The following is a 23,177-nucleotide window of genomic DNA, read 5'->3' on the forward strand; positions in this document are numbered from 1 at the left end:
GAAGGTATCCTTGTCGAATTGATACCAACAGATAGCTTATTACGCCGCACGCACCCTACACTGTGCCACCAGGGTATTTCCTTCCCTGCAGCATTCTATGACAATATTTGAGATAGACTTTGAAATATTGACAGACGATACGTACTTGGCGAGGTTGGGAGGAAAGACTAATTTCATAGGTTTTTGAGGACGAAGAATCTCATTGACAAAGCCGTACCCTCCTTTGGACCACCCGGGTTCCATCTCTTCAAGCCATGCGGCATCATAGAAGTTGGAGGGTAAGCCCACAACATATCTGCTGTTCGAACTCCGGTCGTTATTATCAACACGAAGACGCGGAGGAGAACCTCGCGTGAAACTGAATTTATTTCCATTGGCGGAGCATCGTCCTTCGAGGTGAACAAAATCTATTGGCCGGACGAAGTTCTTGACCAAGGCCGCTCGCCATCTTTGGCCCTTTACAATGTACTGTACTCGAGGTTTGCTCATGCCGGGGTCTTCTTCGTCCAATGACATTCCCGCGACGCCTAACTCGTCGAACATCTTGAGGTAGGGCTGAAGTGATTCAAAGGTAAGTATAACCTCTCTTCGCTGATGGAACAACTTGTTCAGAGTCCATATCAGTTTTCGTATCAAGATACGAGCTTGTGACAACTCACTGTGCTTTTTCTCTGCCATCTGCCCATGGGTAAGGGCAAGTCGTCACTATCTTCCGCCATTTTCTTGTCTTCCAACCAATATTTATGGAGCGATTTCAAGCGCACAAGGAATGCTTCACGGAGACCATCATGATCTTCTACACTGGGTTTAGTGACCAGTTTCTGCTTCTCAAGTATCTCCACAAAGACATATGAGGCGCCCTTGTTCCATGCTGATTTAGGACCGCCCGCAATCCAATATCGGAAGTCTTCCGTCGTACATGGACGTGAAAGCGGATTCTTCTTAAATGCTTTAGCATATTCGTCTGCTTCGTGTTGAGTTACCGTGTTTTTTAATTGGTCTTGACCTTTCATTATTTGATCAAGCCACACGCGGATCAACTCCTACATGAAGAAGTGAATATAGATTGTCACAAGAAATGGTTACACGAACCTTGCTTTTGAGCTCTTCAACGGGTCGGCGCTTGATTTCACCAGAGCGCGGAACTCGCTTCTTCTTGGCATAGCTGAAGGCATAACCTACATCGGCCTCATCGTCACCTTCATTATCTTGTTCTTCCGCCCGATCAGTAGGTTTTCTTCCGGTTGGAGCAGCATCACCCTGGGGTTTAGCTCCTCGTTCGTCGCCCATATTTCCGCGTTGTTGTGCGGGCTTGCCCGTGAAATGCTTCTCCAGTGTCTCTCCAATGCGTGCCAACATTCTCGAATTCTGGTTTGTGTGTTCGGCCAACTTATCGATCTTATCGTCTTGTTTCTGCAAGATTGCAGCGGTTTTCTTGTCTTGTTTCTGTAACATTTCTGTAGTCGATCCTTGCAATTGTGTGCAAACGCTCTTTAATAGTGTTGCTTGTGCCTCGAACAAAGTTTTCAACTACAAGGTTTTCAGATTCGACGCAATAATAGCGAGCATAGAATACCTACCGCATCTACACTGGAACTAGGGCCCTGACCACGTTGAGAATTTGATTGCGCATCATCGTTGGGGGCCTGGGGTTCCTGTTGGACTTTTCTTCTTTTGCCACTTCGAGGAAGTTGTATGGTCGGCGACAATGGTTCCTGATTATCATGCGTAGTAAGCGCTCCGTCTCCAACGGATTCCTCGAGACATACCCGCATTGGTGGTTGATCTCTTGAGGATGAAGAAAATCTCGGAGTATCATTGGGATCAGGAGCTCTGGGGGTTTCGTTGAGATCGTCCATACGATGATCTTCTTTGGGAGGGGGGGTCTGGGGTAATTCCTGCAGTAAACTCTGTGGCGTGTGTCCCGGAGTGAGACTTTCTTGTTGGAATTGACCTGGCATCCGCGACGTGTGCGAGTGCTGTGGCATCGAATGCTGGAGGTTCCCCGATGAATCCTGATAAGGATGAGTTGCCGGCTGGGCTTGTGTCTGAATCCCTTCATCAGGAGTACCGTAGTCCATTTCAGAGTCCGCATCGCTGAAATCTTGTCCAGGAGACATCATCGCTGGAGAGGAACAAGAACTTCTTTGTGTTTGAAACGGTCTCATAACCGAAACGACTAACTTATCACTTCATCATCCAATCATTCAACTCGAACCATGATTTCTAGATCCATATACGATACCTTGGCTTAGGCTATACTAAACGCTCGATTCAAGCTCAGAGAAGAAGTCATAATTGGATGATCGTGAGGGGTTTCATGAGCTCTGCTACATAGCATGATCCGTAGAACAAAGCTACTTTGGTCACGTCGTAAGTCTTTCTCAAAGGGGGCTGCAAATTGAAGCCCAAGGCAAATCACTGCGTTACAACGTTTATTTCAAGTATATAAAGGAGTTCGTGATGGTTGGGCAGATCCAATTTAGGAAAAGCAGTGATCATGACGTAAACATCAATTGAAATGACCAGCTCACCTGATCATGACAGTGCTCTGATAACGGCGCATGAGCGTGCAAAATTGAATTCCTTCCATGGCAATTCCACAGAGTCGAACTCGCTGGACGCCAATGCTTCAGCTTGTAGCTATAGGACCAGTGGTGGTATCTGCTCTATGCTCTTCACGGGACGTACGCGTAAATCTTTATAGATAAAACTTTTGGCAATATCGATATGATGACTATACCAGGATACGGACGCCCTTTGTCTTGCAACTTCGCATCAATACACAAAGGCATTGACCAATGGATATATATAACCTGGCGACAAATCAGTGAACTACATGTTGAGCATACTGTAGTGATAGAACACTTTCTACATACATTACACAGCGCTTCATCACTCCTAGTTATCACTGTAGTGACTTACTTAGTGTATAAAGTACTTACAGACATCATTACTTAGTTTTACAACTCATAACTTAGCTATTTCTTTAGTGTTACTGTAGTTAGTTAGTTTTCATAGGTGCGCACAATTGTGGACACCTATTATCACGCCTCATGCGTTTCTAGTACATACAAGACCAAACAAACCTGTATTCCTACTATAGTTGAAAGATACAAATCAATACTCATACTATATTGACTTTGGTCATTGTTACTGTGTTTATTGGAGTACTGAGCAACTACAAGACTCTGTAGCACAACCTACTGAGCTTGTATTAAGGCATTGACATTCTCTGCACTGAGCTGGGTGGCATACTGTTTGGGTTAGCTGAAGGGCGCTCCAGTGTGTTTCAACTTCAACAAGTGCAGTCTCCTTCAACACTACACGCCACTCCCACCCATCAGAAACTTACCTCTGTCGATCTGGTTCATGAGCTCCGTGAGTGCAGACCGATTAATGCGACAGTACATAACCACTTTTTTTGATATCATTCCATCCCAGAAAGTTTGCATTCTATCGTCGGATACTCCACGCTTGCAGTTGCTCGAGCAAGTGGTTGAGAGCAAGCATGAAGAAGTCCTTCAACTGCGTAGCGAAGCCGACAATCTGCGTCGAAAACATTCTAGCAGGAAGCAAAACACCAGGGTATGACTCTTCACTTCTCATAGTTCAAACATCGCTCTGATCTTCTGTTTCCAGGCGGCACAATCTGACCTGGCTCATTTGAAAGCTGAACACTTGCATCATCTTTCCGGTGTGGACGACGCGTCGATATCTATCATCAAGCTACAGACGCAGCTTCTAGTGTCTCTTGGTTGTGGCTTAGCGGATCCAGGATGTATAGAAGCTATCACAGCGGAGAAGGTATGCACACAATATACCCACCAGGATTTAAATCGACCTTTCTTTACTTTCTAGACGGAGGAATTCTGGTCCTACATGGAAAAAGTCAAATCTTCCCCTACGACTACTGCTGATGTCTCGCGCACGCACACAGAAGATTTGAAGGTGCCTTTTTTGTTCGTTCTGCATATCATTGGCTGATCAAAGGCTCTCTAGTCAATTGCAACGTCATCCTGTCCACTTGAGCCAGATGATATTTCTGCATCGGAATTGACAGCACTACTCGTGAGACAGTGTATAGACCTCTATGAAAAGGCAGGAAAGCTACCAAGGTCTACAGGCCTTCCCCGTCAATGTAGGCAGCTATGCGATATGGCGCGCACTTTACAGTAGTCAACACAGATAATAAAGAGCCTTATTCGATGGCTGCGATCGCAACAATTTGTCCCATTTGTCCAATCATATCCCATTTAATCCTATTCAATCGTGCACGAAAAAATCTTCATGTATAACTAACATGCGGAGGCATGTTTGTTTTTGACACCTCATGTATTCGTTTCAGTGCGTATATATAACGCTTAAGTAGCCCTGGATGTACCGGTACCTCATAATCGGAACTGGTGCATCTATCGATGATCTATAAATCTATGCATATGAACACGTTGTCTGATTCTGGTTGGTATTTCAAGAGGTCACTGGGAACGTGATTACTGCCTTGTTCGGAAATCCCAAATTCACCCAAACATGTCTTCGCCTCCCATCGATTCCATGTCTTCTGCAGCTGGAACTCCAGACGCCGCTGTCATGCTCCGCAACATCCTTTCATTCATCAACTTTGACCTGTCTTTTGCCTCTGGTGCTACGACCGGGTCCATTGTGGAAGATGTTGTCTCGGACGACTTGGCCTTGATAGGAATGCTGATCGGTTTCCTTGTCTGTTCGATTTTGGGCTTCTTGATGCTCATCGATGTTGCATTGAAAATGGTAAGCAATTTTATCTCATGAAGATGAAGAATTAAATCTGTTTTCTGGATAAAGGTCTATCTCGCGTATCTATACATCTGCGAGTTCACGCCGTGGGCAAAAGCTGAGGAGCTCCAGAGGAGGGAGCGAGCTGTCACACTGAAGGAAGCATTGGTCGAAAAGAAGGCACGTCGGGTCAAAATGGATGTTGAGATCGAAGCTTCTGCGCGGCTTGTGTAGATTCATCGGGAGGCCATGTTATCTGCCGAGAAAAAGTTAGAAGAGTTAAACTTTGGTAAGCAGTTAATTGAAGAGAGGGAAGAACATCTGGCTTTGGAGGAGCAGGAGCTCATTCGTAGCGCTACGATGAACAACGAGCAGGATTTGTACTAAGTAGACACTCAGTACTTGGTGCACATGAACAGCACTCAGAGAATCGTTGAACAATGTACTGCCAACATTGGTTACAAAAGGCGATCACGATGAAAAGAGCTCGGGTCTGATATAAGAGCTACGCGTTCAAATGATTCCGCTGTGACATCAAAAGTAGAATAGCTGGACAGAATTCTCAGATCGCATTCAAGTAAGCTTAATGAATATACGTTGTACATTCGATTTCATAGCATTGATGCCCAAAAAATACAAACAGGTATTCTCAGATAATCTAAGTCTACCAGTGTCAACGTCCGTTGTTCAGTTTGTCTGTATGCTGATTGAGAGATCAACACGTACCAAAAGATCCTCCAAACTAATCAATAATTCTTTGAGCTTTGTCAATGATGGCGATTGTGGTGTAGCAGAAGGAACGACAGGAGGTGGAGGAGGAGGAGGTGGAGGAACGAACGACCTTCCGAGGTATTGTAGAAAGTTTGCCGATTCTTTTTCTCTCCATTGTGCAGATAATAACCACGACATCGCAAATATCACACCCATCAGTATGAGAATCATATGCCCCACAGTCGTAGTAAATTTGATCTGTAAACGATTGTCTTCAGAAAGATGCATGCTCGAGGAATGATACAACATACAAATCTCGATAGAACACCCCAAAGCTTCGATGTTTTTTGTTGTTTACTAGGTCCATCAGCTTCATCTTGAGTCCATATAACAATCTTTGTACGTTGTCCGCAATTTCCTTCACCCGAAGCGATGACTCTACGACGACCCGCCAGCTCGACATAGGCCTTGTGATTGTGAGACAGCAGTTAAGGTCAAATGAGGTATGGAAACACTCACTAGAGCGGTCACCCATATTTCGTCTGAATAAGGGGATATCAGAGAAGACATTTGAAACATCTTGTGAAAATGTACCTCCCCCATGCTTCAAAGCTTGTATCCTTTTACCACGTTTCGCTTCGAACATTGCAACGTAACCTTTGGTCGTCCCCATTATCGTCGCTTGTCCTTTATTGATAAACAAAACCGGAAGTGGAATGTTCTGTGGGGGTGGTTGAACGTCAACAGATGTACCCATTTTCTTGACGTTTTCAGGTGTACTCCTGAACCAACTAAGGCCGTTGAATATGTTTGTCGTCACTACGGCTGTTGAGTCCGGAGATTTCGCCATAGCCGCTCTGACATATCCATGAGCGGGAACACCAGCGCGATACAATGCATATCACATACATTTTTTCCTCTGGCCCCCAACTCCTACGATTCTCCCAGGCATCAAATTTAAACTTCCTGTTCATCAAATCTTCGGTCATCAGAGAATACAGCATGGTCTTGTTCTTCTCACCAGAATCCGTCGTGAAGATATGCTAAGAGACAATCATCATCTCCCAAAAAATAAGCACCCGTTGCCAGGATTGGCGGGCGGCTGTAATTCTCGGTTTCTCCGAATGGACCGGGGCGAGGCAGATGATCCTGATAATGCCACTTTCTAGAACCTGCGATATGACACCAATGAACGTTATGACAATGTGGATTTCCGACAAGGTACATCCATACTATTTTTAAAAAGAAGTACGTCGGCACCAGAGCAAACAAGAAGGTGGTTCCCGTGGTTATCGAATTCCAGACATTCGATAGGTGTATTGGTCTTGTAGAGGACTTCACTCTTTCGTCGGTAGATCCACTTCTGTTCCTTCTATCAGACCAGGCCCACTAAAGTATGTACAACTCACCTTGGTTGGATGAAAGGTTATTATTTCGCCGTCCATGTTACCCACGAATAGAACACTGTCTCTCCATGCAACAGCAGTAAAAGCACACGAGCCTTCGTGCTCCCAGGATGTCGAAAACCCACGGTCCATGTCGTATACACGTACCCGCCTATCATCTCCTGCACTCGCCAAGAAACAACCATCCACTGAGAATGCCAATGCATTCACAGTATCGGTAGGGGCATCTATGGCGCCTAGCCGAGCATAGGGCGTGTTCGAAGGTTCGGAGAGAACCATATGTACCCAGAAAATGTGTTTTGAGAATGGATGTACACGAGCCTTGAGCTCAAAGGGGACTACAGAAATGTAGGAGAATCGACGGCTCCTTGGAGGAACAGCCCACGGAGTTGTACTCGGTGGGACTGAATGAAGATAGAGAGGTACGTAATATATCGGAGCTGTAAGCGCTGAACCGTCTTTTCTTCTTGAAGCGCCCTTTCTTCCTCTTAACCAACCTCACCAAAACTTGGTCTCGGTTTCAAACCAGACCTAAGGTCGTCTCATTGCTCTATGGCTCAAGGTCCGGGCAGTGACTATGCACTGACCGCTAAATCCGAATCGATTGCACGGAAAGCTCAAAGAAACTCTCATAATGCAACCCCTTTGTCCTAGTTCGATCTCATGTCCCTTTGATGAAATTGCGAGAAAGAACCACTATATAACCGACAGCTCTTGCTCATACAGTCCCCCGTATGCCCATACTTTCGACATGGATACTTGCCGCCAGTCAATGGACATAGCGACCGCTACCTTAAACTCGTTGGTAGAAAACTTCGAGACCCTCCAAGAAGCCATGCGTTCATCGATCGAAAGCATAAAACGGGGATATGCTAATATTCTTTGCTCGGGAAGGGTCGATGATTCTGTAAGTTCCCAAAATCTTGCATCTGTGTCTATCTGATGTTTCTGTATTAGGTAGAATTTTTCTCCCCTCGTTACTCTGAAGTTCTTTCTCTTCAACGTTTGACTCAGATTCTCAAATGCAAGGTAGAACGTTCATCAATGATAATAAATTGGTCTAAACCTCTATTTTTACCAAGATTTTCCTTGCCACGCTTGAAAAACCTCTAGTTGATCTCGCCATCGTCCTTCCATCCATGGACTCAACCTGTCGGCTACTCTTCAGCGCACTGTATGATCTTTATACCAACTTGTCGCCAGTGGCCCAACGAACCAAACTGGAGATATACATGGCACTTATTCGTGGTCCGAATATGACCTCGTCCATGGAGGTGTGTGGTATCTGATTCGTGCTTATAACTTACTGACTCGTATATCAAGATGGAGGCTTACTCCCTTATGTTCGCGCCCCTGCTTACCCAGATTGCAAAAATAACAGAGATTCTGCGAACGTTGAAGAAGGAAGTAAGTTCAAACTGAATTGTTATAGAAGCCCTACTCAACCTCTTGCTAGATCGAGTATACGAACATCATTCTTCGTTTCGCTCCGAAACCATACAGTGGCACCTAGATACAACAGCTGGTGTTCTTGTTCCCAGCTCATCTCATTCACGAAGCCTTGAGTAACGGAACAAAGGCACTTCTTCCCCAGTACAAATCTACTAGTCCTTATCGTCTTTCATTTGTCCTATGTGTACGATCTATTAATTACTATGCCTGGTGTCTTTTTTCCGTTGCAAAGGGTCATCCGTCAGCCAAAAAAAACCAACAGCACCGTTGTCGTCGAATACGAAGTTACTCGAGAGTTGGTCCGTGTGTACATTTGACGTACGGCAGGCAACTCCTGCATTGGAGGGCGGTAGGTCGAATTTCGCATCGCTTGTTTTTGGTTTTGCGCTGTTGACATACCTATTGATGAAACAAGTTGCCAAAGAACGACACGAATCGTCAATGGTATTCAATATTGAGATCTCGTCTTTCCTTCGGAGTGATTTATGTTCCTATAAACGGCGTTGTACGTCTGAGTTTTAGGTCGTGGACCTCGCAAGCTCGAAACCCGTCTCTTTACGACTGTACAAAGTTCTTGGTACCATCTTCGACGATGAAGCTACTCCTGAAGCGTTGCAAACACTTTCAGAACTCTATGTCAATAGCAGCTCATCTGGCTCCACCGTAGATGCCGGCTCAAGTCACGGAGACTCCCAAGACCAATGCACATTTTGATGGCGCGTTCCTCGAAGATGAAGAAGACGAAAACGACGATGAAGAAAAGCGCGCTCAATCATCAGTCGGACCCTTGAAATTTGTGGAAAACACGCCAGGGGAAGCAGCTGCAAGGGCAAGGAAAAATCTGAAGCGGGATATGGAGCTCAGGCTGGTTGAGGGCAGTCGACATTTTCTGAAAGTCTTGAGTGAAGTTGATGAGGTGTGTACTCACTTCCCGATCGCAGTCTCGTTATTCATCTACCCAATGTCCTATTCAGAGACTGGTTGCCCTTCAAAAACACGTCTTGGCAATGCATATGAGCTGTGACGAAACCGAGAAGCAACTCTAACTTTCAAACGAGGCGAGCAAATCTCACGCGCAGGTAATCTATGTGCAGAGAGGTGCGTGTTTTTTGTCTCCTGCGAAGTCCTCTATGTCCTGAGCGCAAGAAAGACAAGAAGTTGAAGACCGAAAATCAATTGTCTCCTTATTCCTTACACGATCCACACTCACGGAGGAGGAAACGGAGACATTGACATCTGGAGATGTACCAGTGGGCAAGCGATTTTTCCAACCTATGGACAAGACAGAACAGATTTGACAAGATTGGTCGTGTTATAATGGCCGGTGAGGACCATCCGACGAGAGCTGGGGTAAGTTCGACAAACAATCTCAATTGAGATAACTGATCATGATATCTAGTATCCACGGCTAGGAAAGACATCATGGCATCTACCGCCTCTCAACTTGAACAAGGCTACGAGAAAATATTTCGCTGGTATTCCTACGAGTTTCGTCAGGTTGGACGCGATTCTCAGCTTGAAGTGAACACGATCATGCGGGAGGACGTCCGTCGCCTACGAAAGAGGCCCGAGCTCCTAAAGTATGTTCTTGTCACGGACTTCTGTTCTTTGTCTGACAGTCTTCGTCCAGTGAATCACTGGCTGCGCTTTCACTCACCCGTCAAACAACACTGACATCTTCCTTCCTCACTGCCCTTACGCGTGGCGGACCTTCTGGTCTCCCTCGACCTATTGAGCTCCATGCTCACGATCCTCTGAGGTATATCGGCGACATGCTTGCATGGGTTCATCAAGCTATTGCCGCTGAACGGGAGCTCCCCGAGGCCTTGTTTAGTATCAAGGAAGACGGCCGTTTGATTGGTAGCGCGAGAGAGTTCGCTGAGGAAGGCAAGATGAACAAGGAAGAAGAAAAGGGAGCTCATGGACACGGCGGTGGGGAAAGTCTGTGTCCCTTTGAAGGTAAATAATGTGTGATTTCTTTTCCATCAGTAGGGGACTTACGCTTTTCATTTTTTGTCTAGATTCGCGTACAACAAACTATCAGGTCGCAAGAAAGTTCGATTATGTCGTACAAGATCGCGAACCTGTTGCAGTTCTACAAGACAACCATGACGAAGACGATTGGTGACGATGCGGTTCTATCCGTAACGTTGAAGGACTGCGTACAAACAATTATATATCTGCACAGCTGTTCCTCTAAATGTTGCTCAGAATTACCGACCTGGCATACCAGACTCCCTTTGGCTCTATCGAAGCTCAATGTCCTTCACTCGCTCAAGCAATCTTAGTACGTTCCGAAGATACTTTCATCTGTCTCAGAGTATCTTTAACGCAAAGTAGGATCTCGATGATACATCCCTTACAATACCTCCCATACTCGACCACGTTCAAATACTTCGTGAGATCATGGCAGTGTATCATTCGTATCTCGGAGACGACGAGCTGGACGACGGTCACAACGAAGATAATTTGATTGGTGATCATAACAAATTGTACACAGCCGGGAACACGGGCTTCCTCAAAATTGGCGAAATCATGGTACAGCCAGCGTTAGATATGTGTCTTGATGCAGGGAAAAAGAAGAAGAGGCAAAGGCCTGAATGGGACAAGGATGTTTTCGTGTTGAATTGCTTGAGCTATCTTTTGGTATATGCGGGTTTGGCAAATTGTTCGTGTTAATTTACTGACTCAAATGGTTTCGTATTCTTTTTTGCAGAGTGTTCTGGGGCCGTTCGCATTCACCAAGCCTCAACGAAAGGTGATTCAGGAAGCAATTGAATCGAAAGTTGAAGAGTTGACTGAAGAACATGTGAATCTATTTATACTTCACTAATATCGTCTTTTGTTGAGCTTGGTCTTTCCAGTACCACGATATCATAACAGATGCAGGATTAAACCAAATCGCCTCCCTATGCCGGAATCATGATGGCTCGGTAAACTGTTCTGATTACGCACTATTTATCTTGACTTACATTTTTCCGCTCTGGCCTCCTTCTCCCGTTGGCTATCTACCTCTACTGAAGTCGTCTCCTCATCCTCCCCCCATTCTCGCCTGACCCTTCAGCGTCTGCATACGCAGATACACCATGCTGCATCTACTGTTCTTTCTGAAATACCTCCTGAGAAGGACGCTACATGCCAGCTTCTGAATGCTGATGAATACAACCAACATTGGAAGTCTTTGTTATCTTGGGAGTTGGACCAGTTGGCTACCGATAAACAGGAAATCATGAGTGTTGGATTGGGACCAAGGTGAATTTTCCGTACTCGTTCCAGGGATACGGGAAACCTATCCGGCTAGACATCGGAGACGTCATTCATCTAAGGGAAGTCCTGGTTGACTGGAACACAGGCAGTGGGCTCGCTTTCGAAGGAAGGGTGATTAGACTCAAGAAGCAAGAAGGCTCCATTCGTATGTTCTGTGTATTACTATAAAATCCTGCTCAATTCGTTCCAGATTTTTCCTGTCCTACGCTCAAGACGCACATCGAGACGTTTGTTATACAAGAACCCTCGTTTCAGGCTGATGAAGAAGTACCTCCTGTCCTCAACCTGTCTTTTATAACAAACGCACGTCCCTCAGTTGTAATGGACGTCGTCGTCTCGACCTTGGCTAGTGCGTTGGATCCCAATGGAAAGCGCGATGTAGCTCATCGGTGGTTATTTCCAGAGATGGACGACTGCATCTCAATCTTCCCGTCCCTTCCACACCACCTAATATAACAGGAGAGGTTTAGGTCGACTCGACAATGGCTTGCATGCGGAGCAACAGGTCAATTTTTGCCATTCAAGTCGATCATCAGTGCTTATCCTCCTTCTGTTTCGCTCTAGTTCGCCACTTCTTGTTCATCAAAATATCAATCGCATGTCCCGTTTCTTATCAGCGGTCCTCCGGGTACAGGAAAAACACGGTAGCGGTACTTCCAAATATCAGAAGTTGAACACATTGACTAGCCCTATATTACAGAACCGTCGTGGAAACCGTCCACCAAATCTTACATACTCAGCCAGAAGCACATATCTTACTTTGTGCTCCTTCCAATTCCGCTACTGATACTGTGGCACTACGACTTGGATCATCTCTCAAACTAGGAGATATGCTCCAACTAAATGACCAGAACAGAACCTTTGCGGAGGTTCCAGATTTAATTCGTCAATTTTGCTGCAAGTTCACCAAGTCCATTTCTTACTGACAAAAAGCTCAGATGTTGACAACGATAGCTTTGCCATTCCTACTTGGAAGATGCTCATGAGCTACAAGGTAGTGGTGACGTCGTGTCTGGACGCAAATATTCTCGTCGACGCTGCCTGTACTAATATCGTTCTTTGTGCGCTAGAAGAACACGTAGTGTCATCGCTGCACCCTCACAGGAAGATCAAGTATCGGATTGTTCCTCATTGGACGCATCTGCTGATTGACGAGGTGGAAATCAATTCTGTTTGATTTCATTATCACTGCTTAAACCCTTTGTCAGGCCGGGCAAGGTTCAGGGCCGGAACTTCTAGTTCCGATCTCAGTCGTTCTACCCAGGCATGAGCTTTCCGCTCCCAATCGTACAACTTCGTTCGATTACCACTGGCTTTCCATTGTCCCACAGTTAATTCTGTGCGGGGATATCAATCAGCGTACGTTCTGGCTTTCCATAGCACTAGACTAATAATCTGACTCAATTTGCTCACATAGTGGGACCCATCATCACATCTCAACAAGCGCGCACCTATGAACTCGATATCTCCTTACTCAAGCGTCTCTTCAATAGACCTCTGTACGTGGAACACACCGAGACACGTCATCCTCGACGTCCACCCCTCACTGGTTTGCCGCTGCACCAAAATTCAGTGCAATCAATGTTCAAGCCATTCATGATCCTCGTTAAGGTGGGTTTGTTCATAATGACCTGTCCGTTTCGCTTTCTTATGTCATATCTAAGAACTACCGTTCTCACCCAGCAATCCTCATGCCACCTTCGGCTATGTTCTACAATGACTCGTTAGAGGCTTGCGCGAGCAATGGTATGATCTCCCGGGCGGGACTATAGTCCAACGATAAATACCCTCTAATGTTCCTTGGCTGTGACACTAAGGATGAAAGCGTCGACGAGGTCCGTATCTACGCATTCTTCATCTAATCAGCCTAACTTTGTCTCAGCGTGCTACCTGGTTCAACATTGGCGAAATAGATGGAATCGTAGGAGTGATCAGCTCATTGATGTCGGAGGCCGCCAAAAGCATTTCACCGCTCCAAGCTGACGAAATCGGGGTCATGGCACCTTGGCGAGAACAAGTTTGGAAAATCCGAGAAAGATTAAGGCAGGCGGGGCTATCTCGAGTGGATGTGGAACTGTGGAGGACTATCAAGGCAGAGAGAAACGAGTTGTGATCATCTCTTGTGTGAGGTCTAGTGCCAGGTTTCTGACAGAAGACGGACAGAAGGAGATTGGTCTGGTATTTGAAAAGGAAAGGTTTGCTCGTTTTCTTCAGGTCTTGTACCGATGCTGAATGGCGAACGTAGAATGAATGTAGCTATTATCCGTGCTAAAGAACTCCTCGTCATAATCGGCAATGGCAATGTACTCAAATATGATCCATATTGGAAAGGTTTCCTACAGTTTGCTCTAAGGAACGCATTGTGAGTATCATTAGATATCTTATCTTCTAGTCTTGTACTGACCCTCGAAAATAGATATGTGGATCCTGAATCAGCGCTCGATGATGATGGTGCTTGGATATCACGCCTAGAGTCAGTTATTCACCGTCTACTTTTTATCCCAATCACTCTAATGCATTCAAATCCAGGTCCAAGACTGCTGAAGCCGAAGAAGAAGTTGGTTTGGCGACTATTGATCCTACAGGGATGAGGGCTACGATGATGCTAGCGGGAGGTGTAGTAAGGGAGATTCTCAAAGATAGTTTTTGAGTTGGGTAGATAGAAGGTCTATTTGTCAACGGGATTATCGGTACTTCCGTAATGTAATTTGGAGGGACGATCACCCGGCCTTTTCAGAATATTTCACGAAGATTTGAAGGAGGGTAGAAAGAGATCGCCCTTGTCATTGAGTACGATATCCCTCGAGATCAGCTTAAAGTCTGTAAGGAAGTTTGGGAATATGATCTGGCGGAGGCTCTCAAGACAAATAAAAGTTGGGATGGTTACTTTGCAACAGAATGTGTTTGCAATAAGTACAAGAGCATTGCATGCGAATGATCATGAGCGCCTAAAATTATAAAACCAAACTGATCACGATGTCTCTCAAACCGTCACTTTCGTCCTCCACCGTCCGCGTCTTGTATCCGAGTGCAACTCGTGCATAGACTGATGAGTTACACTCTTCGCCAAAGAGAAGACTTGGCCCCATGAAAATACAGTCAGCTCATGAATACCCTGGAACCCGACATATACCGTCTCGAGAACGCGACGTATTCACAAAATCCTCAACAATGTCCCTCATCCATTCACCAGAAACTGGTAAATCCAACCTGACCACTCTCGTCGATATCCTAGGGCATGTCAATCTCATCGACGAAGATTTCTTCGGCCATTCTATCATTGTTTGTGGGACGTCGTCGAAGGGGTGAGTTTCTGTATACGATTACACTGGTCACATACAAAATTAACTGTTTCAATCTGGAACTCAGAATAAGACCCACTGATGTCGTCTTACTGGACAGTACGAGCAGAATTGAGCGCACTCACTGCTTTGGCCCAAACTCACCTCGATTTTGGACGTGCCAAACCTTCGGATCGATTTGTAGCAAGGACTGGACGTGCCCTCGTAGAATTAATACGATGTTCTCTTCAAGGTATAGCAAACTGGGTCCCGGACGACCCCCTCTTTCACCTCCTTCTCCCTCTCCTGCTGCTGCTGCACCTCCCTCGTCAAATCCCTCTTCTTCAACACGACATACGCCCCACCCTTTAGGTCCGCAGGGACAGCCTCCACCACCCCAGGTACCGTCCCCTCCCTCTCCCCTTTAACCTCCCTCCTCATCTCCCTCGTCAACTCGAGATCCCTGGAAATAAACCCGTGTCCGGCAACGGGCCCGTAGTACGACGTCCCCGCGAGCGAACCAATAATACATGCCCCCACGAGCACGGAGAGATAGAACCGATACTGGGAATACCACAGTGGCGTCCACCCCATCCCGCACACCGTGGCGTCCGCCCACCACAACCCGGTGAACCCCACCCATTGCACGAGTAACGCGGTCATCGGCTGCACCCCCAGTGTGGGCCACGCGAAAAAGAGGGGTGCGGCGCCGAGGAGGAGACGACGGATGGATTGGGTCGGTGATATGGAAGACGTTCACCAATACGTTGTATTTCCTGTCCACAAAAGAGGACCCGGGCTATCGCTCTATCATACGAACAGATGGGGGATACTGAATTCGAGCACCAGTTCACCATTGCGCGTTCAAATATTGGTTGACTCAAGGTTTCCTTCGGCGATTACGAGGGTGCCTTAGAATCGCTTGACTCTACTTGATGACTTCTTTCTTAGGAGGAGGACGAGATGACTATGCTGTTGAGAGTTCAGGCGCAATCTGGGTCTGGAATTCTACAATTGAGGGGGCAACTGTTGGTTTCTTCTAATTCCATATTGATCTGTTTTTATTCTCACTGCACATACTGGTGTTATGTTATAAATTATACCCTCAAGTTTCCTCATCTTTGTTTCCATCCCTGCTCATGAAATGTGTGCTTGGGTTGAGCTCAACTATGTATAAGAGGCCCGAGAGTCATTATCTAATGCCATCGACAGCGACATAATACCCATCACAGCATGGTTAGCATTGCTGAGGCTCTTGTCCACATCCAAATCACCCACAAACATATAGCACACAATCCAAGCTACAAGCGCACCCTATATACTTCACGACAGTTTACCTTACAAACACTAATCCGGATCGCCACTACACCCGCTCCCCAGGCGCTTCATCCCTACCTTCTAAATCCCCTCGTACCGCGCGCTCCCCCCGATCCGAGTCACGATATTGGATTCGTGTACAATGGCAAGACGCTCCAGCCGCTTACTTCGCGCTCTATACACGTCCAGACGCTCCCGCCTCCCGTCGCCAGCGGATGGGCCCGGTTACTTGTACGCTTTCGTCGATTCCGATGTCTACTGGAAAGTAGGCATGACAGGCAACTACGACCGGCGGAAGGCAGAGTGGGACAGACAGTGGCCGTGTCCCAGCAGAGTCTGGCTCCCCCCTATGCAGGTTGTATGGCGAAGGAAAGCTGGTGCGTTTCTTGACTGATTTTTCCAAATAAATACATATTTATTCGCTTTCAGAATCGTTGGCGCACATTTTATTGGAACATAGATGCCTCAGCCGACCTCGCAATTACTGTGCTAACTGTCCGTGTGGTTCACGTCTTCATCCAAACACTAATTCATGTTGTGTTGCAAAGGTTTCAAGGCACACATTGAAATATTTATCATCCCTGGTCATTGGTGGTATATCTGGGGAACTATCATTCTACCAGTCCTTGCAAGAGCAGCAGCAGCATAATGGTATGTAACTTTCAGCTTTCTTTGAAGTGGGATGTGACTGACAAGCTGATAGATTCAGAGAACTCAATCTTTTACCTATGAATTTCTTGTACACAGTGTATATACATATAATGGTGCTATCTAGGGCAGAGGTGATACTGATTATGAATAAATGAGCACATAGATAAGTCCCTACCTAACGTTTGGAAGATTCTACTGACAAAATAACTAGATGATCGTCGACGTCCCGACATTCGCGACCCTGCTATGTCTCGATATACCGATATCGACGACGTCTCCATGTCCCGACGTCCCGATGTCGACGACGTCTTGATGTCCCTACGTCTCGATATCGACGACGTCCCGACATCGCGTACCCTTATTCTCAGTGAGATTATTCTGAAGAATCTCATGCTCTTCATGCGGCGAATAGTCCGCGAAAATTTCCAACAATCCCGGTAAGATTTTGCTGCAATTAGTCAAAATAATCTCAATGTATTCGCACACTAATTTATGGTAGATTAGATTAAAAAATCCCTGCATATTCAGCACGCGAAAACGTTGTAAACTGACGTCGGGCTTTATTGAACTATTCCTGGGTGGTTTAGTGGTAGAATTTTCTGTATAATCTCATGTTATTCTCTACATAATGTCCGTTCGATTACAATGTGATTAAATAATATATTCTGTTCCTGCTTAGAGGGAGAATTTTGTACCTAATCTTACCTTATTCGCGCCCTATTCGCGGCAAGATAAGGCCTTCATCCCCGCAGTGCCAGGTAGGTCCTGGGTGAGGTGCTACAGGATATCCAGAAGAAGATGGAGGATTTGATGAGTGAAAGAAGCTTCAGGAAGTCCTAGATCTCAACTGATTAGGCTGGATGAGGCACATGAAGGAGGCTGAAAGAAAGGAAGGCATAAAATGGCCTGATTGGGTTCTGGATCATAGCAGATCAGGCTGGATAAGAGGCTGGAGAACACCAGGAGGAAGATATTGATATTGATGAAGGAGATAGGCCTCAGGAAGTTCTACATCACAGCTGATCAAGCTGGATAAGAGCCAGGAAGGTTTCTGAGATGAGTGAGGAGATGAAGTGGCCTGAGCAGGGCCTGGATCATCACAGATCAGGCTGGATAAGAGGTTGGAGGACACTAGGAGGAGGATAAAGGTGCTGATGAGGAAGATAAGCCTCAGGAGGTCCTAGATCACAGCTGATCAAGCTGGATAAGAGAGAGGAAGGAGTCTGGGATGGAAAAACAGGTTGAGTGGCCTGAGTAGGCCTTGGACCATGACAGATCAGGCTGGATAAGAGGTTGGAGGACACCAGGAGGAGGATAAAGGTGTTGATGAGGGAGTTAAGCCTCAGGAAGTCCTAGATCACAGCTGATCAGGCTGGATAAGGCATAGATGACATGGAGGAGCCTGGAAAAGAGATTTCCAAGGTTTCTGAGGGTATCAGGGAAGTGAGAGAGCTGGGATCTGAAGATCAGAGTGAAGGAGGTCCAGGGAAAGGTTGAGATGAAGATGTGCTATGGAATAGCAAGGAGAATGACCAAAAAATGACCAGATCAACCTAGATCTGCCCAAACATCAGTTGAAAACCATGTAAAACACCCATAAAAGATATCATAGACACACTGAGAACCCAGACCTCTAATCTATACACAAAAGACAAGGAAAAATAATGTTGAAGCTGTCAGAGCTATGGCAGGTCCTTGAATCTGAGGCTAGGCCTGTACAGATGAAAGGAGGACCTGGAGGGTGATGTTGAAGCTATCAGAGCTGTGGAAGAAAGCCAGTGTTCTCACCCAAATCACCAAAGTGGCAGGAGATGGTGGTGGTAAAAGAGAAAGGAAGAGCTGATGGGATCACATGATTCTGACCTTTTTCACACAGGCCTCTGCTCAGAAACTCTGGCACCTGACTGAAACAGAACACATGATCAACACATCACCTGATCCAACTGGCCCCATGTGAGGTGCTACCTGTACACATCTGAGGACAGAAGTGAGGTGTGACCTGTACACATGTTGAGAAGTGAGGTGGAAACACCTGTACACAACTGAAGAGGTGAGGAACACAGCCTGTACACTTCTGTAAAAAATCAGGTGGAACCTGTACACATCTGAGGGTGAGACCCTGTACAGAAGTGAGGTAAAACCTGGAGAGAGATAAATCTGTACACAGCTGAAAAGTGAGGTTGTGGAGAAACCTGTACACATTTTCAGAAATGAGGAATATCTGTAGAGTTTTGGTGAGAGGAAGCAACTGAATATTCATGTACCTGTCAGAAGTGAGGAGGAGGCCTCCTGTACACCTCCAAGGTACTGAATGGAAGATTCAGTTGCTGGTGGGGATCTGTTGGTTTGCAGAGGCCTCCAGAAACGCTCCCTACCCTTGGAATCCGCCTTCATGTCGAACAACTGGCAAAAATTTCCCCTGCCTGAGTGATCCACATCTTAGGAATTACCCACTGATGATCCTTCAGTTGAGCCACTTCATGAATATAGTGCCGTTTATTATCAACCAGAATGGATGGGGTGAGAAAATCGAGTGGAAGTTCCATCCATCGACCCTTTGGTACTTGCCACATTTCAGAAATGGGACTGCCATTAACATCCTCAGGATAAACATGAATCAGTGGTGCAACTTCAGGGTTTGCAAAATCCTGTCAATGGATTGTTGAAGGAGACTGCACTTGTTGAAGTTGAAACACACTGGAGCGCCCTTCAGCTAACCCAAACAGTATGCCACCCAGCTCAGTGCAGATAATGTCAATGCCTTAATACAAGCTCAGTAGGTTGTGCTACAGAGTCTTGTAGTTGCTTAGTACTCCAATAAACACAGTAACAATGACCAGAGTCAATATAGTATGAGTATTGATTTGTATCTTTCAACTGTAGTAGGAATACAGGTTTGTTTGGTCTTGTATGTACTAGAAACGCATGAGGCGTGCTAATGGGTGTCCACAATTGTGCGCACCTATGAAAACTAACTAACTACTGCAAGACTAAAGAAACTTGTACTGTAAAAGTTGAAAAACTCGGAAATGAGTCTTGTAAGTTACTTACTTTGTACACTAAAACTAATGATTATAGTGATAACTATAGCTAAGAGGACATTGTGTAATGTATGTAGTGTTAGGATTCAATCCTGACACCCTAATGAGGTGTAAATGGTATTATGCAAAATTCCATCAACCAAGGCAAAAGAAGATAGTAAGTCCTTAAGAAGTGTTGATTGGATGGCCACTGTTACCATATGTAAAGTCCTCATTAGTTGAACCAAGGTCGGATAGCTCAGTTGGTTAGAGCATCTGGAATATAACCAGAAGGTCCTGGGTTCAATCCCCAGTCTGGTCACTTTGTTTTCAGTCATGACTTTAACATGTAGATGTATGTAGAAAGTGTTCTATCACTACAGTATGCTCAACATGGATGATACTAGGTTCAGTAAATATCCTAGGTAAGCTGGAAGTAAGCTTACCCATGTTGAGCATACTGTAGTGATAGAACACTTTCTACATACATTACACAGTGCTTCATCACTCCTAGTTATCACTGTAGTGACTTACTTAGTGTATAAAGTACTTACAGACTTCATTTCTTAGTTTTACAACTCATAACTTAGCTATTTCTTTAGTGTTACTGTAGTTAGTTAGTTTTCATAGGTGCGCACAATTGTGGACACCCATTATCACGCCTCATGCGTTTCTAGTACATACAAGACCAAACAAACCTGTATTCCTACTATAGTTGAAAGATACAAATCAATCCTCACTCTATATTGACTTCTGTCATATCTACAGTGTTTATTGGAGTACTGAGCAACTATAAGGCTTGTAGTCCAACCTACTAGTCTTGTATTAAGGCATTGACAATCTGTGTACTGAGCTGGGTGGCATACTGCTTGGGTTAGCTGAAGGGCGCTCCAGTGTGTTTCAACTTCAACAAGTGCAATCTCCTTCAACAACCCGGGCCATTATGTCTCGGATATCTGTAGTATAAAATAGATTTCCAAAATCCGACTTCGAAGGTCGAACCCGAACACTACAGTCTTCTTGGATTTTCTTCTGTGCCTGTCGGAGTGCTTTGAATGAGGGAGCATGCATAATCCACAGGAAGATCTTCAATTGGCTTGATGAAAGTCGCAAACAAGGAAGGTTATCAAGGATATCAAGATAACACATCTTGAAAAGACATTATGGATAATAAAATCAGAAAAATATTGCATAATGGGCTCACAGTTTTGTTTTCATATGGGGTCCAGTCTGAAGTTCTTGTCACACCCACAAAGAAATCAGCCACTTCTTCTTCTTCAGCTTCCTCGTCATATTCTAAAAAAAGTTAAGCATCTTGGGTTCAAAATGAGAGTTTATATACCTATAGATTGAAACTCATTTATCACAGATGGAACTGTTGCATCATTGGAACTATCCAGATACACCTCCTCCAGTGTAGACATGCGCAATGCTGCCAACTCCTTGGCAAGAAGTTCATCTTGAACTTCCTCTGTTACTACGCTGGGGGCAGAAAAATAATGTTCAATGTCCTCTGATGACATGCACATATCATCTGGACCAAGACCATTGATATCGACTGATGCTGATGGAGAAGAATGGTGTGGAGGCTTAATTATTGAGTTTTTCAATGCAACTGAACTGGATGAGAATAATTGTGTAAGGTTTCTACTTTGCTCTATATCAACTAAGCGGCGCCGCTTCAGTTCTTCTATTGCTTGAGAGTGGATTCTTGACTTTTGATGAGCTCCAGTAAAATTGGTGCGGGTTGTCCATGTAATATCGTTGTGAGGATAAGCTTCCCGGCAAGTTTTACAGCTGACCTTTCCTGTTATGCTGTTGACAAAAGCCTCTGTATGCTGAATGAGAAATATATTAACTTGAACAATAGTAGATAAATTACCGGAGCTTATGTCGCGTGGAGGCATGAAAAGAAAGTTAGAAATAGTTAAACACGCACTGGGATGCTGACCATGATTCTTACATAATTCAACTTCGAAAAAATCAATTTTGAACTGTCCGTCTCTCACTCTTTTGACACACAAATGGACGTTGATTCCATTGGAGAAGATTTAGACCCATATGTCATTGCCGCGAGGCAGTGCATTGAGGAACAACAAGCCTCACTCGCCTTGGCAAATACAAATGCTCCCAGACTTGAAGACAACTCAGGCTCAATGACACCGACATTCTCATCCGATTTATTCAATGCAGGTACTGTGCGCCGCCGGACAGATAGTGACCCTCTCCCCCCCCAGGATTCGAGTTCGCTTCCCAGGCCCCAATTATATTCACCACAGACCGCGGAAAGGAGCTCTTGAATATGAGGAACTTGTCGCCAGAGTCAGTAACTCAGGCCGAGGAATTCTTGAGGGTAAGTTGGTCATTACTCACAAACTTCTTGCGGTGATAGGCTTACATGTGTATGGAGTGTCTGGATACAGTAGAGAATATGTTTCAGCTGTATTTGAATGTTCTCCAGAATCAGGACATGTTGCGCATCATGTTTAAGGACAGCGCGCTGAAATACAAACCAACAGAAGATGTCAAGGTATGTACGTGCCTATATTTGGTCATGCTTCTAACTTTCATTGTAGAAGACGGCCATAGATTATGCAAACCTGTTCCTGTGCTCTCCGACAGTTTTTGCCTATAAGCATGACTCGTTACCTCAAAAAATTGTTGTAAGTCCACTTGTTTGCAATGGGCAGAAGATCCCTTCTCAATTTTATCAGGATACTATGCGTGAAATGAAGATTTCGGACTTACCACCAGCACACGAAACTGGGCACTGTAAAGTTATTTCAGCTGAATGCGGAGGAGCATTGATTCATGGCCGGCATGCTATCAAGGAAAAGGTTCGTGGTCATTGTATACTCACATCATCACAAATAACACATGGTCAGATTAGTGCGAGTATTGGTCCAAAGACTGACATTGCAATTTTGGTGCGACAGATCATACAGGGAACAAAATCTCGTCTGACACTTGCATTATACATACGGATTGCATTTCTGGTCAGCTGTAAGACCTGGGTCAAAATAGGTCTTAGGGTAGGTTTTGGTATGTGGAGGTTTATGTTGTAGCGTGCTAGGAGCAGGCTGGAGCTCGAAGGGAGCTACGAGAACCGCGACCGAGGACGGGAATGACCTAGTAGTGGTTGGAACGACGAGATGGTGACCCTTGAGGGGTTCCTAGGAGGTCCAGGGAGGTCCCTAATGCGTAGGGAGGTTCAGGACGAGTGCGGGACCGTAAGATATTGCGTAGTAGGAGTTGTACTCGCTAGAACGTCAATATAGAGTCGAGTAGGTAGTTTATGCAACGGGGTCTCGAGGGTG

The 23,177-nt window shown here is 45.4% G+C and overlaps 12 protein-coding genes and 1 non-coding gene across 13 annotated transcripts; 8 read left to right on the forward strand and 5 right to left on the reverse strand.

The window, feature by feature from the left end:
* Positions 1-252: 252 nt before the first annotated feature.
* Positions 253-920, reverse strand: C8R40DRAFT_1029947 (uncharacterized protein; the record flags this gene model as incomplete). Its single annotated transcript, XM_046223132.1, has 2 exons — positions 253-603; positions 642-920. Coding segments are annotated over 2 exons (630 nt in total), but the record flags the coding sequence as incomplete, so codon positions are not given.
* Positions 921-3,372: 2,452 nt separating this feature from the next.
* C8R40DRAFT_1067891 (uncharacterized protein) lies at positions 3,373-4,179 on the forward strand (the record flags this gene model as incomplete). The annotated part of the gene is made up of 5 exons (XM_046225947.1): positions 3,373-3,381; positions 3,445-3,588; positions 3,643-3,807; positions 3,862-3,951; positions 4,003-4,179. 5 exons carry the CDS (start codon positions 3,373-3,375, stop codon positions 4,177-4,179), a joined length of 585 nt encoding a protein of 194 aa, XP_046088833.1.
* Positions 4,180-4,530: 351 nt separating this feature from the next.
* Positions 4,531-4,989, forward strand: C8R40DRAFT_1067892 (uncharacterized protein; the record flags this gene model as incomplete). The annotated part of the gene is made up of 2 exons (XM_046225948.1): positions 4,531-4,770; positions 4,825-4,989. 2 exons carry the CDS (start codon positions 4,531-4,533, stop codon positions 4,987-4,989), a joined length of 405 nt encoding a protein of 134 aa, XP_046088834.1.
* A 453-nt stretch (positions 4,990-5,442) lies between these two features.
* Positions 5,443-7,151, reverse strand: C8R40DRAFT_1168448 (WD40-repeat-containing domain protein; the record flags this gene model as incomplete). The annotated part of the gene is made up of 8 exons (XM_046231183.1): positions 5,443-5,724; positions 5,778-5,933; positions 5,986-6,008; positions 6,061-6,323; positions 6,376-6,432; positions 6,488-6,638; positions 6,700-6,835; positions 6,876-7,151. 8 exons carry the CDS (start codon positions 7,149-7,151, stop codon positions 5,443-5,445), a joined length of 1,344 nt encoding a protein of 447 aa, XP_046088835.1.
* A 472-nt stretch (positions 7,152-7,623) lies between these two features.
* Positions 7,624-8,385, forward strand: C8R40DRAFT_1168449 (uncharacterized protein; the record flags this gene model as incomplete). The annotated part of the gene is made up of 5 exons (XM_046231184.1): positions 7,624-7,779; positions 7,830-7,901; positions 7,955-8,146; positions 8,196-8,279; positions 8,329-8,385. The coding sequence occupies 5 exons, from the start codon at positions 7,624-7,626 to the stop codon at positions 8,383-8,385; spliced, it is 561 nt and encodes a 186-aa protein (XP_046088836.1).
* A 479-nt stretch (positions 8,386-8,864) lies between these two features.
* On the forward strand, positions 8,865-11,580 carry C8R40DRAFT_1095010 (oligomeric complex COG6-domain-containing protein; the record flags this gene model as incomplete). Its single annotated transcript, XM_046227688.1, has 14 exons — positions 8,865-8,987; positions 9,013-9,240; positions 9,299-9,344; positions 9,465-9,574; positions 9,627-9,678; positions 9,724-9,904; positions 9,955-10,197; positions 10,238-10,283; positions 10,346-10,473; positions 10,536-10,611; positions 10,665-10,970; positions 11,041-11,133; positions 11,189-11,264; positions 11,348-11,580. Coding segments are annotated over 14 exons (1,941 nt in total), but the record flags the coding sequence as incomplete, so codon positions are not given.
* On the forward strand, positions 11,554-14,241 carry C8R40DRAFT_1159700 (P-loop containing nucleoside triphosphate hydrolase protein; the record flags this gene model as incomplete). Its single annotated transcript, XM_046229920.1, has 16 exons — positions 11,554-11,576; positions 11,651-11,736; positions 11,782-12,022; positions 12,051-12,096; positions 12,156-12,235; positions 12,292-12,492; positions 12,525-12,747; positions 12,800-12,950; positions 13,009-13,113; positions 13,203-13,362; positions 13,417-13,426; positions 13,474-13,667; positions 13,688-13,786; positions 13,837-13,953; positions 14,008-14,064; positions 14,121-14,241. The coding sequence occupies 16 exons, from the start codon at positions 11,554-11,556 to the stop codon at positions 14,239-14,241; spliced, it is 1,914 nt and encodes a 637-aa protein (XP_046088838.1).
* Positions 14,242-15,103: 862 nt separating this feature from the next.
* On the reverse strand, positions 15,104-15,535 carry C8R40DRAFT_1226800 (uncharacterized protein; the record flags this gene model as incomplete). Its single annotated transcript, XM_046233314.1, has 1 exon — positions 15,104-15,535. The coding sequence occupies one exon, from the start codon at positions 15,533-15,535 to the stop codon at positions 15,104-15,106; it is 432 nt and encodes a 143-aa protein (XP_046088839.1).
* Positions 15,536-16,105: 570 nt separating this feature from the next.
* On the forward strand, positions 16,106-17,447 carry C8R40DRAFT_1067896 (uncharacterized protein; the record flags this gene model as incomplete). Its single annotated transcript, XM_046225949.1, has 6 exons — positions 16,106-16,420; positions 16,468-16,566; positions 16,619-16,684; positions 16,738-16,840; positions 17,052-17,277; positions 17,369-17,447. 6 exons carry the CDS (start codon positions 16,106-16,108, stop codon positions 17,445-17,447), a joined length of 888 nt encoding a protein of 295 aa, XP_046088840.1.
* A 1,783-nt stretch (positions 17,448-19,230) lies between these two features.
* Positions 19,231-19,488, reverse strand: C8R40DRAFT_1039977 (uncharacterized protein; the record flags this gene model as incomplete). The annotated part of the gene is made up of 1 exon (XM_046223876.1): positions 19,231-19,488. A coding segment is annotated over one exon (258 nt), but the record flags the coding sequence as incomplete, so codon positions are not given.
* A 620-nt stretch (positions 19,489-20,108) lies between these two features.
* C8R40DRAFT_t76 lies at positions 20,109-20,182 on the forward strand. Its single transcript has one exon. It is a non-coding gene; the product is annotated as a tRNA-Ile (tRNA).
* Positions 20,183-21,194: 1,012 nt separating this feature from the next.
* On the reverse strand, positions 21,195-21,767 carry C8R40DRAFT_1168455 (uncharacterized protein; the record flags this gene model as incomplete). The annotated part of the gene is made up of 2 exons (XM_046231185.1): positions 21,195-21,691; positions 21,743-21,767. The coding sequence occupies 2 exons, from the start codon at positions 21,765-21,767 to the stop codon at positions 21,195-21,197; spliced, it is 522 nt and encodes a 173-aa protein (XP_046088842.1).
* A 117-nt stretch (positions 21,768-21,884) lies between these two features.
* C8R40DRAFT_1168456 (uncharacterized protein) lies at positions 21,885-22,774 on the forward strand (the record flags this gene model as incomplete). Its single annotated transcript, XM_046231186.1, has 6 exons — positions 21,885-22,058; positions 22,118-22,213; positions 22,253-22,390; positions 22,437-22,523; positions 22,575-22,697; positions 22,751-22,774. The coding sequence occupies 6 exons, from the start codon at positions 21,885-21,887 to the stop codon at positions 22,772-22,774; spliced, it is 642 nt and encodes a 213-aa protein (XP_046088843.1).
* Positions 22,775-23,177: the final 403 nt, after the last annotated feature.

Source organism: Lentinula edodes (assembly GCF_021015755.1).
Source record: "Lentinula edodes strain Le(Bin) 0899 ss11 chromosome Unknown C8R40scaffold_9, whole genome shotgun sequence".
NCBI classification, from domain to species: domain Eukaryota; kingdom Fungi; phylum Basidiomycota; class Agaricomycetes; order Agaricales; family Omphalotaceae; genus Lentinula; species Lentinula edodes.